We start from the raw sequence: 16,855 nt of genomic DNA, 5'->3' as shown, positions 1-16,855 counted from the left end.
TGGGTGCAAAATTGGCTTAAAACACCAGGAACAACGGGTTGTGACAAGAGGAACTAATCAACACTCTTTTAAATATATAGACATGGAAGGATTATAAATAACAAGATGGTTAAGGCTGCAGATGATACCAGGTGAAATGGTAGCTAGTATAGAATTAGTCAAATCATTAGATACCTGGGCGTAATGCAGAATTGAGCAGATTTGTAGCAGATGAAATTTAATGTAAGTAAATATGAAGTATAATACATAACAAATAAAAAGGTTAGATCTGAATACACAATGAGAGGTTTGAAACTCGAAAGTACACCTTTTGCATAGGACCTAGAAGTCATTGTGGACTGACAACTGTCCACATCTTGGAAGTATAAAGAAGATGCTAATAGGATGTTAGGTTACATAGCACAATGTACAGTTCATGTCAAGGAAGTTTATGAGTAAGCTATACAACACAATAGTTAGGCCCCACCTATAGTACTGTAGGCAGTTTTGGTCTCCACAGTAGGGAAAAAATAGCAGTATTAGAAGAAGTGCAGAGAAGAATGATTAGACTGATCACTGCACAAACTAGGGAAAAAATAGCAGTATTAGAAGAAGTGCAGAGTAGAATGATTAGACCGATCATTGCACAAACATGTTTCGATTTACTCTGGCCAAAATCATACCAGGGGTGAAACCCTATCTGTGAAAGATGCCGCCAACTGTTCACTTCCACATGTTCAGGTTATGCCTTCTGAAACAAGCTTTCCGGATAACAATTTTTTTTCTTAGTTAACAAAAAGGGTCACATTCAGGTTATACCCCAGTCCTCCTACTTTTGGGTAACACTGAAGGGAACTCTGTAGAGTGAAGGCTGTTACCAACAGTAATAGCCAAATGCCACATTTGTCTTAATTGCAAGAGCCCTAACCCAGCTTCTATACTGCAGTGAGAAAAACAATGTTATGTAAATATACAACTTCACAAGGAACAAATTAAACTTTTCTGTATATGGCAGTACTTAAGATTGTTTTGAATTAGCACTGTTAACACCTGCATGATCTCATGTCATCTATTTCTGTCTTTTACCTGTATGTATGTATATCATTACTTTGCATTTATAATCGACAATGTGTATTTTTCCTTGGTTGGAAAAAGGGATTTAAACGTGACTTAAATATGTTTAGTACATAAATGGAAGTATTTTGTGACTTAATGGTATTGGCAATGTATCAATTCTTGAAACCAAATAAAACTAAAAATAAAAGAACCTGTTTACATTTTCTAACTCTGAGTTCTAAAAGCTTTTTCCTAAACTTACCTATCATTAGTTTACTCTGATTTTGTTTATACTTTGCTTAAACTCCTTGCAGTCATAACAGTACCAAATATTATATAAAGTTCTGAAAAACTGAATATAAGATCTTCAATTTAATCTGAGGGGACAAGCCTGCCTCTGCAACATCAGGCACAAACTAGCAACTAACCTTGGACATGGCACCAGTCCATCACAACCTCTGAGTTGCCAATTAACATAACGCAAATCTGTAGGATATGGAATGAAAATCAAGAGTCCATGCAGAAAAACTCATACAGACAGCAGGGGAACATGTAAAATACACACCAATAATTGGACCTACGATACAGCATCACTAACAACAGTGCCTCCATTCTGCTCACTTAAACATTTTGCATAAATCTGAATTTCTTCTGCCAAACAGAGATTAATTATTATAAAAGTCAGTTAAGTCCCATGTTTCACAATGGCCAGATAATTTGTATTACAGAGATCCCATTAGCCATTTTATTAATTTTGCATGTACTCATCAGCTAGCTCAGTTATTATGCATTACACTTCACAATTTTGACATTTTGCCATGAGGCAAAATATATATAAATGAAAGTTTCAATCAGTTCAAAATTGTAACATGTATTTCATCATCCGGTTTGGTAATATTACATGTAACTAATCATTCAGTTTAATAATACATGTATACATGCATTATCCCCTATACTATAAGATATATCACATGCATTACACATTTCAAATTAAGCAGTTCTTGAGTAGAATGTATCTCAAAAAATCAACAAACTGATATTTAACTTCTCTTAGCATGTTTGTATTACTCTCACTACCTTAACCCAGTAACTTCTATTACATTTATCCAATTCATTGATTTTGCCATATTACCTGTATTCCATCCAACAGCTTGCTCATACACCAGAAACTGTCAGCTTCAATGTTTCTTTGCACAATTTCAGGCAGTTGTGTGAAATCAAAATTCTCCACATCTTCCTCTGTAAGACACACACTGCAGAATCAGAAAGTGGCAAGTGCTTAGAGGGATGAGGCAATAACCATGGAAAGCAATTGTTATTTGCGTTGACAGTTCACGTTACAACATGTATTAATCAAGTAACAAGAGAAGCTTCACTAGTTTTAACATTTCCATTGTTATTTTACCAGCGAGACAGAACTGGGCTATAAATGGTTTATTTTAAATCTCCTTGGTAGATGAGCTGTACAAATTCAAATAACGATCTGACTCTAGTTGGATGACTCATTCCTGTCAACACCTCACACTCACACAAAGCAGCTATAGTCTGTAGTATTCATAATTATGTTTTTAGATCAGCCACTGACCAATATATGATATAAAACTCAAACAACTTCAGCGTGAACTTTTTACTGATCCAAAAAATGCCCTTTTAACCATACATGCAAAATTAAACATTTAAGAATGTCAAGAATTATGTTATTAGCTGACGTGCTCCACTAAAGAAGCTGAACCAAAGGTGAGTGTGACCTGGGATAGTTTTCTATACTTAGACTGCCATAAAGCAGAGTCTAATGTAAAGACATGACATGAACTGAATGGCTTTATTTTGCTCTGTCTTTCTTCTTCATATGTAAGCTAAAGGATATCTGAAGGATAAGGATTTCCAAAAATCTGAGAACAGTTTCATATTGATTTCCGCAGCTCACATTTTTCAGGGTGTTAACTTCCAATTTCAAACTATTCTTAGTTTAAAACTTAAACAAGCTTATTTTCATCTACCATTGCAGCTTTAGGGTACAATATATTTCTACAATAGAAAGTCAAGAGCAACAGGCTACTGTCTAAATGTAACATTTACCTATGAAAACCGGCAGCTGCAAGACAACTCCAGGTCAAGACCTACCCTCTTTGCAGAAACTGCTGCTAGCAACTACACTTCTTTCATACCAGACAGAATCCGAATAGAGACGGAAACTCTGCTGTTTCCCTAGCAACACACAAGCAACCCTATTCCATTTCTATGAGAGCCAAACAATGAATAATGAACATAGGGAATATGGATCAGGGAGAAGGACTGATCCCCAGTAAAGTCTGCCACACATCAGTAAGGCATCCTCCTTTAAAAAGTGGGGTGGTGGTTTTGACTTCCAAAGACTCTCCAGATTCACTGTAATGCTATGCTGTTGCTGTGATCAGGCAGAGCACAAACTCTTTCACAAGACTAAATGTCAGAATGAGGATAACATGAGGAGGCAGATGTAGCTTAGCATCATTTACTGTCTAATAAATCACATCATTCACTGGCTATTCAGTGATTTGACATGATGATTTTCTTCTATAGCATATAGAATCCGACATAGTAGAGATGCACTCTTAGAACCATTCACTGCGCAAACACATTTCCCACATATGTGCACAATTGTATAACAGGGCCTTTAATGATAACAGGATCCTTGATGACACTAGGTGGCTTCTGATTGCAATCTGACCTACTCAGCAAAATACCATCTACACTGTACTGTGGTATAGTTTAAAAAAGCGGTTCCCCAAGGTCCTCCAGTGTACCACGAGAATATGTGAGGCCCTCTGTACAGGCTACAAGATATTACAAGATATTTACCCTCTTTTAATTTTGCTGCAGACTTGACAAAGGTGACTGTTTTTGAATATAATGTTTATTTAAAATAGCTGATTTTTTGCTATGGCTATGATGCTGTCAATGTTTCTTTAAAGCATTACAGACAATCAATAGGTCATTTCAAAAATGGTCTCTATGCTTCAATTACATAAAAATTATTTTTACTAGTGCTTGAATGTCCTAATTTTAACATAAAACTAACTTTGTCAACGCAGATATTTTTGGTAACAACAAATTCTAAATTAAGCATTAAATTATTAAGTATTTCTTAAAATAAAAAAATCCAAAGTAATTTTTAAAATCTAGAATTATTCACTGCAGACATTTTTTTCTAACTCAATTAAATTAGGTACTTTTGTAACCTCTCGATTCAGTACTGGAGCTTTCATATCAGTAATGTCCACATTTATATATTGTATGACTGGAAAAGCAAATGCGATTTCTCTCCACATATAACAATCCAGTCAGCAGAAAAGGCAAAAGAATTGTGTAGAGTGGTGGCAGCAGTCAGGTAACCTGGAAAAGGGTGGCTAGTGCTGACTCCTGTACGCTTCTAAAAGGTAAGCTGACCCACCATTTATTTCAGGAGACAGTGAAATTTTCGCATTTGCCCAAACACTGAAGCTCTCATTGCTAGCGAGGCCTGTCATTTTCTTTTTACTTTTTCTTCCTGCTTCATTACGAGAAACCTGTTCCCATTCTAATTACAGGTTAGCAGCTGAAATGCACTGTGCTCTGCAGATAAATGCAAGTGATCACCAAACCATGAGTTGCAGTGTGTGTGGGGGGAGTTCATCTGATCTGTATCAGGGCATGATGTGAACACTGGAGACACATTAGTAAATGCAATCCAGTTAAACTATATACATATGCAATCTTTATATAAAATGCACTTTAAAGGGTTGCCTGAGAGAACTAACAACCATTGCAGGCTATATATAACTTGAACATTAAAAATTATATATTTTAATGAAGAGGGCCACTTTAAAAGGATCCTAGGGCTAGATTCATTCATTTCTTTATCTTATTCTATTACAACATTAGGAACAAGGCAGAAGTAACAACAGAAGAAATGCTAGTCCAGTTTAGAACACCATCATGCACATGCTCTCATACTGGGCTAATTTAGCATCACCAATTAACTTACCATGCACACCAGAATCAGGACAACAAGACTATTTTGTAAATGTGTAAAAGAGTAAATTTAAGTGTAATTATTTACTATTAATAAACTTTATTTTTGTGTATATACGATAGATCAAACTAACTGAATGAAGACTACAAAATTTTAGAAGTATAGTTTCTTCTATGGGAAAACCTATGATCTTCTGAAGTGTTAAACATTATTCACATTACTCAGGTGACTCAAAGGAGTTGAAATTATCCAAGCAATCTAAAGGCTTTGTCGTTATTGGCATCTTAAGATAAGGCCACAGTGACAGCGATTACTGTTCAAAACAGAGCAGAATATTTTATCGAAAGCTTGATTTGCAAGCTTTGTTTTCCCCAACCAAACACTACTCCCTTTATTTAAAGGCCACCTAATTCTCAACAGGACCAAATAGCTCAGCATTTCTTATCTGACCTGTAGTACACCAGTCAGCTACCTACTGCTCAGTAAGACAAGCCCTTTTGTCTTTCATCTGTGTGACGATTAAAGGAATCATTCATTGCAATTGATTTCAACAAAAGCCTTCCTTGCTTCCCATCAGCTTGGTTAGTACACAGATAAATCTCAGAATCGATTCAGTTATTGACAGCAACTTTCCAAGTATGCTTTGCAAGCCCCTCCCACCCAAAAAAGAATAAATATAAGAAGGGAAAAGCGTCTAAAGCTTTGCTTTTAATAATGTGCAAAGCAAGTGGAAAAAAATAGCAGTTGATATTATGGATTGGGTAGCAGTCATCAAAGCTGAGCATCTGTCTGCAAGTTAATAACTGACCACTTGTCCAATCAATCTCCAGGAATGGCAGGACCACTATGTCCTACTGATCTATAGTGTTGTGTGCACTTCCAAGAATATACAGATTTGTTTACTTTGAACTTCTTTAGCTCCCTTTTTGTTCGTTCTTCGCTCTGTGCTTTATGTATTTAATGAAGACACAGTTTTTATAGATTTTGAACTACATGGCATCATTCCACATATTGCAGCCCTCCTGACCTAAGACCATTCTCTATACCTATACTCGCAATGAGTACTTTTCTTTTTCTTGTTCCTCCCGAGTCAAAATTGTGAGCATTTTTTTTTTTTTACAGATATTAATACTGGTAAATTAAAGATACAACATTAAACTAAAACAGAACTGAATAATAAGTTCACAAACAAAGTGCATTTTGACTATTGTGCCACAATATATCACTTTATGCGATACCTTGAGCCAGCAAAAAACTTTTCTGAAATAACAAAAATGAAGTGAACTTGTTAAAGTAAGATACCTATCAAAAGTATCTGTCTTTGAAACAACATTTTTACAATTGAGCCTTTTCATACTAGTATCTAATTTACATAACTCCTGTTCTGCATAATTTTATTTTAAAGAATACTATATTACCAAAGTACTATCTCATTCATGTGGTTCAGGACCACAAGGAGTACAAGAAATAAAGTTTAAGTGAGTAGCAAACAGCCAACCTGGAAAATGGTCGTTAAATGGCTGGTGATTAAGATGCTCATTCACATAAACAAAACAGCAGTATTAACAGTACGTAAGTGTCCTTTATTTGATGGAAACAGAAATCACAAGTAATAGAATACAATAGTACTAAACAAAAGCATTTTCTTCAATAGCAAGAATGTTGAAAACACCACAGACAAGAAAATTAACTTTCATTTAAAGACTAAATATTCCATAACAAAACACAGCCAAACACACGATAAGTGTATTTCTCTTAAACATCTTAGCATATTGTATGGAAATTATTTTTAAAAACAGATTTTATCACCTGTGGTCGGTTGGCACCCTGCCCAGGATTGGTTCCTGCCTTGTGCCCTGTGTTGGCTGGGATTGGCTCCAGCAGACCCCCGTGACCCTGTGTTCGGATTCAGCGGGTTGGACAATGGATGGATGGATGGATTTTATCACAAAGACCAAAAAGCATAGCATAAGAAAAAGTGATCACTCACCTACAAACTCGGAGAGAAACACCACAAAGAAGGGAGTGACCAGGTCATTGATCCCCTGGACATAGCCACTTGCAGGATGACGGATGGCCCAAATAAATAGAATGCGTTCAAAGATCTGTACAGATCAAATTAACAAACTTTATTTTATACACTGCTTTTAGAAAATGAACATCGTGATTTACAGGAACAGCACATGAAACTACCACACAGAAATTTCCTTCATCCATTTCATTGGCAGGTTGAGGGGCATGCGCAGGTTGGTCAGTGGTGGGAACTGAACTGAAATCATTGCACTTTTTTTAGTTAGGTACTTCAAACCAGTTGGCCACCTTTCTATATGAGATGGAATTAATAAGCCACTTGGAAAATTACATCCATTGTTTGAAGGGAATGTCTTTTTTTTTTTTTTTAATACCAATTTTACCTTCAGAATATATTCTCAGGGCCTTTAAATATACAGTAAGTCCTTAATCATGCAGAATTAGAAGCACCAAGACAGTTGCCTTTTCTTTATCTACTGAATCAAATGAGGTGCCCTTTCTCCACTGTTGGGCCAAGTCATGCCTATAGTATTTATAAGCAGTAAAGTAGAATAAATGGTCTTAAGGTGAACACACTGACAAATAGAGGATTATTAATACTATTGCTCTTGTTGCCACCCAAAAGGATTTTTAAACTAATGAAGCACAAATAGATTAAATGATTTTCTCAGGGTCACACAGCAAGTTGGATATGGGGACAAATTCTGTAACTTTGTGATTTAACAATACAAACCACAGCCAATAGCCCACACTTCCAAATATGAGACAACAAAATCATTTCACATTTAGTTATGCTCAACGATTAAGAAAGTAAACTACTGTGCTGTGGTTTCTGTACAGCAAATCTGTACAATGAGTGAAACTGTTTAGTCCAGTGTGTAGTCATGAAAGCCACCTATGAAAATCTGCTTCTGCAAAATGTTTAAACATAAAACAAATATGCAGACAACAAAAAATAAACACACTGTTTATCTGGACAAAATCTAAATGCATCAGATCAGTAAATAATAATCTGAAAGCTTCTATATATCTCATATAAAGAGCTTAAAAGAAACGTTTCTCTCACTTTACTCATATGGTTAAATACCTGAAATCTGCTTAGTAAAGGAATACGCCACTAAAAAAGTTGTTTTTTTGTAAGTTACTTACCTTACGTAGCTTGTAGTGATGGCTGAGAAAAAAATGCAATCACATATTTTCATGCAGGACATAAAGAAAAATGTTTATGATGTAATAGCACCAAATGGTGACCAATACTATACAATGGTAAATCATGTGAAAAACATCCTTGGAAAGAAGAAAAAATAAACAAACAAACAAACAAACAAACAAACAACTTGTGTCTCATAAACTATGTCAGCTATCCATTTGTATGTTCAAAACATGTAAGACGCATGCTTTTTTTTTTTTTTGCTAAATACTGCTAAACATACATTTCTGGAATAAGCAGCACACATCATAAAGAGGAAACTAATGCATCTTGGGAAATACTTTTTAAACTAAAGGCAGGACTCTTGCCCAATGAATGTGGGAGGGGAGGCAAGACTTTAATTCAAACAGCCACTCCCCTGAGGCTTTATTTTTCCCCGTTTATGATGTGTGCTGATAATTTCAGAAGTACAGTACATATTTAACAATATTTTAGCAAATATGTGGACTATACTTTTTCCATGGATGTTTGTTTTCATATCATTCGTCGCTGTACAGCATTGGTCACTATTAGTTTGTATCATGACAAATTTTATCTCCACTTTGAAAGAAAATATGAGATTACGTTTCTTTTTTTTACAGCCATAACTTCAAAATACATGGGGTAAGTAACGTATAAAAATATTTTTGGAAGGAGCATTTATTTAACAGTGGTAGTCCCTGGTATGAGTAGCAAGGATGGCTACTGTTCTCCCTCAGCCTTGCAGTAAGATGGCTTTGGAATACAGTAAATAGCTGGTGAGGGTGACTACCTCACTGTCAAGCTGAACTAAATTACCAAGAGAGTGGAAAAAACTGGAAAGAAAACTACACATATGAATTTAGAAAATGTTTTTTAAAAGGCCAAAGAATTTCTCACGTCTTTCAACACAATCAAGAATGGAAACATAAAACTCGTGAATATAAATAAGCTTGCTTGTCTCATATTCTTTGCAGATTCAGATTCTCATAAAATATATGCTCTTCCCATGGGCTCACCACCTATGGGAGGGGCCAAGGAGGTTGGGTGCAGTGTGAGTTGGGTGGTGGCCAAAGGCGGGGTCCTTGGCGGTCTGATCCTCGGCTACAGAAGCTGGCTCTTGGGACGTGGAATATCACCTCTCTGAAGGGGAAGGAGCCTGAGCTAGTGCGCAAGGTCGAGAAGTTCCGGCTAGATATAGTCGGGCTCACCTCGACACACAGTTTGGACTCTGGAACCAATTTCCTTGAGAGGGGCTGGACTCTCTACCGCCCCCGGTGAGAGGCACCGAGCAGGTGTGGGCATACTTAGTACCCCCCAACTTGGAGCCTGTTCATTGGGGTTTACACTGGTGGACGAGAGGGTAGCCTCCCTCTGCCTTCAGGTGGGGGGACGGGTCCTAACTGTTGTTTGTGCGTATGCGCTGAATAGCAGTTTGGAATACCCACCCCTTTTGGAGTCCCTGGAGGGGGTGCTAGAGGGCATACCTTCTGAGGACTCCCTTGTTCTGCTGGGAGACTTCAATGCTCACGTGGGCAATGACAGTAAGACCTGGAAGGGCGTGATTGAGAGGAATGCCCGCCTCACCCCCCCGATCTGAACCCGAGTGGTGTTTTGTTATTGGACTTCTGTGCTCGTCACACATTGTCCATAACAAACACCATGTTCAAGCATAGGGGTGTTCATATGTGCACTTGGCACCAGAACACCCTAGCCCTCAGTTCGATGATCGACTTTGTGGTTGTGTATTCGGACTTATGGCCACATGTCTTGGACACTCGGGTGAAGAGAGGGGCGGAGCTGTAAACTGATCACTACCTGGTGGTGAGTAGGGTTCGATGGTGGGGGAGGATGGCGGTCAGGCCTGGTAGGCCCAAACGTGTGAGGGTCTGCTGGGAACATCTGGCAGAGTCCCCTGTCAGAAGCAGCTTCAACTCCCACCTCCGGCAGAACTTTGACCACGTCCCAAGGGAGGTGGGGGACATTGACTCCGAATGGGCCATGTTCCGTGCCTCTATTGTTGAGGCGGCTGACCGGAGCTGTGGCTGTAAGGTGGTCGGTGCCTGTTGTGGCGGCAATCCCCGAATCCGTTGGTGGTCCTACAGGCAGCTAATAGGTACCGGCAGGCCAAGCGGAATGCGGCTTCGGTGGTTGCTGAGGCAAAAACTCTGGCGTGGGAGGAGTTTGGAGAGGCCATGGAGAACGACTTTCGGACGGCTTCAAGGAGATTCTGGTCCACCATTCGGCGTCTCAGGAGGGGGAAGCAGTGCAGTGTCAACACTGTATATGGTGGGGATGGTGCGCTGCTGACATCGACTCGACACGTTGTGGGTCAGTGGGGGGAGTACTTCGAAGACCTCCTCAATCCCACTAACATGCCTTCCAATGACGAAGCACAGCCTGGGGACTCGGAGGTGGGCTCCCCCATCTCTGGGACTGAGGTCACCGAGGTGGTCAAAAAACTCCTTGGTGGCAGGGCCCCGGGGGTAGATGAGATACGCCCGGAGTTCCTCAAGGCTCTGGATGTTGTAGGTCTGTCTTGGTTGACACGCCTCTGCAACATCGCATGGACATCAGGGACAGTGCCTCTGGATTGGCAGACCGGGGTGGTGGTCCCCTCTTTAAGAAGGGGGACTAGAGGGTGTGTTCCAACTACAGAGGGATCACACTCCTCAGCCTCCTTGGAAAAGTCTATTCGGGGGTCCTGGAGAGGAGGGTCCGTCAGATAGTCGAACCTCGGATTCATCCTGATCACGGAACAGTGGACCAGCTCTACACCCTTAGCAAGGTCATGGAGGGTGCATGGGAGTTTGCCCAACCAGTCTACATGTGTTTTGTGGACTTGGAAAAGGCGTTCGACCGTGTTCCTCAAGGAATCCTGTGGGGGGTACTCAAGAGTATGGGGTACCGGACCCCCTGATAAGGGCTGTTCGGTCCCTATACAACCGGTGTCAGAGCTTGATCCGCATTGCCGGCAGTATGTCAAACCCATTTCCAGTGAGAGTTGGACTCCGCCATGGCTGCCCTTTGTCACCGATTCTGTTCATAACTTTTATGGACAGAATTTATAGGCGCAGCCAGGGCATTGAGGGGGTCCGGTTAGGTGGACTCATGATTGGGTCACTGCTTTTTGCAGATGACATTGTCCTGTTTGCTTCATCAGGCCGTGATCTTCAGCTCTCTCTGGATTGGTTCACAGCTGAGTGTGTAGGGGCTGGGATTGGAATCAGCACCTCCAAATCCGAGACCATGGTCCTCAGCCGGAAAAGGGTGGAGTACCCTCTCAGGGTTGTTGAGCGAGATCCTGCCCCAAGTGGAGGAGTCTTGTTCACGAGTGAGGGAAGAATGGAGCGTGAGATCAACAGGCGGATCGGTGCGGCATCCGCAGTGATGCAGGCTCTGCATCGGTCTGTCGTGGTGAAAAAGGAGCTGAGCCATAAGGCAAAGCTCTCAATTCACCAGTCAATCTATGTTCCTACCCTCACCTATGGTCATGAGCTATGGGTAGTGACTGAAAGAACGTGATTGTGAATACAAGCGGCTCAAATGAGTTTCCTCCGCAGGGTGTCCGGGCTTTCCTTTAAAGATAGGGGTGAGAAGCTCAGAGTAGAGCCGCTGCTCCTCCGCATCGAGAGGAGTTAGATGAGGTGGCTCTTGGCACCTGATGAGGATGCCTCCTGGACGCTTCCCTTATGAGGTGTTCCAGGCACGTCTAACCGGGAGGAGGCCCTGGGGAAGACCCAGGGACTATGTCTCTCGGCTGGCCTGGGAACGCCTGGGGATTCCCCCGGAAGAGCTAGAAGAAGTGGCCAGGGAGAGGCAAGTCTGGGTATCTCTGCTCAAGCTGTTGCCCCTGCGACCCGATCTCGGATAAGCGGAAGAGGATGTTTGGATTGCTTGCAACATATGCTTTGCAGATTCAGATTCTCATAAAATATACACTCCTTGTGGTCCCAGCTTGGTTACAACATTTAAATAACTGAAAGTATCATAATGCTCTTGCTTTTGTCGTTAACTCTTCACATTTATTTCACCTCATGACTCTTAATTCTATTTTAAGCTAAACATTATGCTGGGTTGTAAGGTCAAGAATGCTTTGCATTGGGATACCTCAGAGATATCCCGGGAAATGGCTACATTTGTCATTACCATGCAGCCATCTTTAAGCCAAATTATTGTAAACTCAGGCCTGCTTCTAATCCTTTGTTCTGATGCAGGGAGTTAATTACTTTTTAAAAAATTTTAAAATGCACCAAGCACTGCAAGCTTGTAATGTGATTTGCATGGCTAATACACTACTTTGGAAGGAAACCGTTATTTCATTTAATTTAATTTAGGATGTAGCTTAAGTCAAAATTTTTAATCTCACATGCATATTATATAAACCTTGCATGGAGCTCTGAATTAGGAAGTTAATGTTCAATGAGATTATTTTAAAACTGCATTAAACTTTAATACAATTCTATGCAAGTTTAAGGGAAATTGAATTGTTAGACTTTGCCTATTCCTTATTTTTCCTTGAAAAATAATATATTCAAGGCAGTAAATAAGTAAAAAAAACAATATATTCAAGGTAGTAAATAAATAAAAAGCTCAAGAAAATGGTTATAATGTCCTAAATAGAATACCATTGATTATCAACTGACCAATGGCATTTGTGTTATCTATTTGTACTATGTGACCAACTGGCAGAGGCTTTCCAAAGTAAGAGGGCCTGCCATATCATGCCAGTTCTAATGTTCTAGTAACATACAGCTTATGTGATTAAGTGCATATACTTAAGAATAGGTCACTAACCTCCTGAACAAGTGGCTGCTGGAAGAGTGGAATCAGGGGATTTGTCCTTGGGATGTCAATATGGATCTGCAGGAGAAAAAAAAAAAACACAGTAGAACCTTACTACCCATATGTATCAAGTGAGACTAGCGTAAAGAGGAAATGACGGAATATGAGGAACAAGAGTTGGGGAAACACATCAATACTGTAGACTGGATTACTGATCTGTAGAAAGTTTGCTGCGGGTCCCTTGGAAATACCAGAAAAAAAAAAAAATTTTCAGATTAAGTGGGAATGATACCAACCAATAATTTTTACTACACAATTCTGCTAAAGGACCTACAGTGAAAAATGCAATACGAATAAAGATGAAAAGAGAATACTCCCTTTCACAAAAAGAGAGTGCTTATTACTCTAGACAACTACTACATAGCACAAGTTCCATAATCGCTAAACAGCAAACGTTTCACTTGTACGTGGTTTGGTCACTTGCCCCTGATTATACAACAAAACCCACCTGAAACAGCAGGAAAACTACATAAAACAATAATAAACAACTAAAACATTTTAAGGAACATTCACACCAAAATGGGTGTAATGACAATGTTATACATCATAAGGAAAACAAATGAAGATAATGACAAGTATAGGTTACTACTGCCCTTTACATGAACTTTAAAAATTGCACATATATTATATGAAAGTGAATCTGATATGAGGGAAAAATATGAAATTTACTTGCAGTTAAACTGTGCTTAGTGTCTCTCTTCAATTATTAAAATGTTTTTCTAGCACACCAGTTCAATAATAAATATAGGCACACTTATTCTCGTGTTACAATAATGACAACTGAAAGAACGGTAAGCTGAATGATTAAGTTGCATCAAAAAAATGACCAAATCTGAGTCACTACTGTATGTCAATATTTGTATAATACATTTTACAGATAAATTGTTAACTTTATTTAAATAATGAATACTGTTAATAATTACACATTTAGGGGCGGCATGGTGGCAGAGCGGTAGCGCTGCTTCCTCACAGTAGGAAATCACGTCCCTGATGTTCCCTGCCTGGAGTTTGCATGTTTTCCTGGTGGGTTTCCACTGTGTGCTTCGGTTTCCTTCCATGGGCATGCAGGTTTGGGGATTTGGTGATGCTTAAATGACACTAGAGTATGTGTGTGCTTGTATTCACCTTACAATAAGCTGATGCCCCGTCCAGGGACTGTTTCTGCCTTGCGCCTGATGCTTGCTGGAATGTGTGTATCCCTGGATTGATGGATATAATCATTAAACATCCATCCTTTTCAGAGATATTGTGGCAAGGTGTCCTTGGAATTTAATGGATTTTTCAGGCAATTCACAACACGACAAAGCATAACCTTTTCTCACCGTGATGATATTTCACACTGCCACCTGGTGGAATCATCCAGATTTACATAAAATATGCACGCAAGTATAAACAGTACACCGCTTGCATAGCAGTAGCGTCAGCAGGAGTACGCGTTGCGTCACATGAATTATAAACCTGGCCCTAAACTCCAGATCCCTGACCTTCTCATTAATGCAAATGGAAAGTAACTTAGAATTTTGAAATATTACAATGCTTTAAAATCCCATTTAAAAAGCCCTATTGTTACAATTAGCCTTCATCTTATGTGGCTGCTGGTTTGAAACAATGTTTAAAACAATAATATGTAATTAAAATTATACAGGGGACCTGTATTAAAATATTATTACATCTGTACAGGAGAAAAAAAGTAGCCAGAACCTAACTTGACATTGTAATGATCCCATAAGCCACAGAGTAGCCGCTTTTCCAGACAGGCTTTCATTCTGAATGCTGCTATATAAAAATGGTACCCTGCCATTGTCTACTGGACACATCCAAAATAATGAAACAAACCCGCCTTCAACCTGCCTGTTGCCTGCTTTTACTTTGCTTGGTAACTGACCTGTATTCCTTATGATCCTTTACAGGAGAGCAAAACAAAGGTAGCCACAAAAATGAGATTAAACCATTAAAAGCCACAATTATCGACACCACACTCCAGTTGCCTGAATTTGATTTTTTTTTTTTTAGTTGGTGTTGAGTTTATACTGTGCAGCCACTACTATAATGTATAATGCCCAGAATTGTTAGCCTAAGTTTGAATATATTTGAATATTTACTTATTAATTGGAATATTCAAACCTTAATTATTGGCTAATTTGACAGCCATAGCAGCTAGTAAGTGACTGTACAAAATTCAAAAGATCTTTCCTATTACTAATATAAGTGAACAGGACTGTGTGCTTTTGTATTCTTGACATATTATACGGACTACAGTTGTTTTCACTACCAAACTATTGTTGATGTTTGCTTCAGTTTTTCTACAACAGGGACAAAAATGCAAGCCCTTTTTAAACTATATGTAGGTATTTGTATTCTTCATAATCCTGAGTTCACTCAGGATTATAAGAACATAAACTCATTGCATGGAGCTATTTAATATTTTCTCAATATGTTGTTTAAATTACTGATGAAAAATTCCATCAACATTTTAAACAACTAACTAACAACTAACTTTTTCAGCACCAATTAACAGTAACACCTTCAGTTACAATACTTAACAAGCCATTTATTTAATAGATTTTTCTTTCCTACAGCAGGTGTATAGATATCTCCACTGTTTCAATACTATTGTAGCTTGAATTGGAGACTATGATAATGGCAAACTTTTTCTGATTAGACCTAATATTACATGTTAGGGCAGACACAGACAAGGTGGAGATTTGCTTTTTTTTTACCCCACTTTATGCCACATTTAGAGGAATACTCCACCCAGAAATAATTATTTTTTGAAATGTTACTTACCCCTATGTACTTTGTAGTGGTTGGGGAGAAAAAATTTTTTCTCTCATGTGTTTGTGGAGAAAATACATATTGAAGATTCAAACTCAACAGAACCCTGCGGTGAGCAGTTCTGGACAACAGAAAACAATGTGTAAAATTTCAATGGGGAAAAAAAAATTCACTCGTACCTTGTGTTTCATAATCTACACGTCTGTTATCCATTTGTATAGTCAAAATGTGTGCATTTTTTGCTAGAGTATTAACAGTTACATCCTAAAAACTCTGAAATGCATTTTAATAGGATAGGCATAATTCCCATAATAATTTTCATTTGAATTGAAGATCTGCCTCTCTTCATCATTCATTGGTCAAGAATCCGGTCTTCAATTCAAACACACAGTATTGTGGTAATATACTTTTCTAGCTGAAATTCAATGCAGAGTTATCAGGACGTTTTGACCACATGAATGGTTACTGGACAAGCAGATTATGAAATATGAATCTGAGAATTTTTCCCCCCTTTTTAATTTTTCACATAATTTGCTATTGTCCAGAACCAGCCACTGCAGAGTTTAGTTGAGCGTGAATCTTCAAAATGTAATTTATTCAGGAAAATATGAGATTAAAATTTTTTCTTGACCACCGCTAACTACAACAACATTGGTAAGTAACACACAAAAAGTATTCCTTTGACACTAATACAACAGTTTTAAATGGGGGCAATGTGAAAGAAAAAAACATCTTCAGTCTTTGTTGTGACTGACTCTGTGGTATCAAGTAAAGTGTCTCACTGAAATAGGAACATACATTTATTTTATCTATAGCAGAACTTCCCAGTAATTGCTTTAAAGGAGAAATATTGCAAAATGTCAAGTCCAAGGATCACTTTTAATAGCCAACATTGATTTAACAAAATTATACAATTGTTCCTTGAAGTGGTTCTCCACTCCAGGTTATATAAAAAGGTAAATATTAAAGTAAAAGGAGAAAAAAATTCTATAAATATTATATGAATC

The 16,855-nt window shown here is 38.6% G+C and overlaps 1 protein-coding gene across 1 annotated transcript in view; it reads right to left on the bottom strand.

Annotated features, from left to right (window-relative positions):
- Nucleotides 1–16,855, bottom strand: part of tbc1d22b (TBC1 domain family, member 22B) — an 80,023-nt gene that overhangs the window by 16,061 nt on the left and 47,107 nt on the right. The window contains exons 7-9 of the mRNA XM_028796534.2: nt 13,026–13,091; nt 7,020–7,134; nt 2,168–2,274 (exon numbers count right to left, since the gene is read on the bottom strand). Coding sequence (XP_028652367.1) covers nt 2,168–2,274; nt 7,020–7,134; nt 13,026–13,091 — 288 coding nt within the window. The remainder of the gene's footprint in view (nt 1–2,167; nt 2,275–7,019; nt 7,135–13,025; nt 13,092–16,855) is intronic.

Source organism: Erpetoichthys calabaricus, chromosome 3 (assembly GCF_900747795.2).
Source record: "Erpetoichthys calabaricus chromosome 3, fErpCal1.3, whole genome shotgun sequence".
Lineage (NCBI taxonomy): Eukaryota > Metazoa > Chordata > Cladistia > Polypteriformes > Polypteridae > Erpetoichthys > Erpetoichthys calabaricus.
The sequence above is the reverse complement of the archived record's forward strand: the minus strand, read 5'-3'. Positions and strand labels throughout refer to the sequence as shown.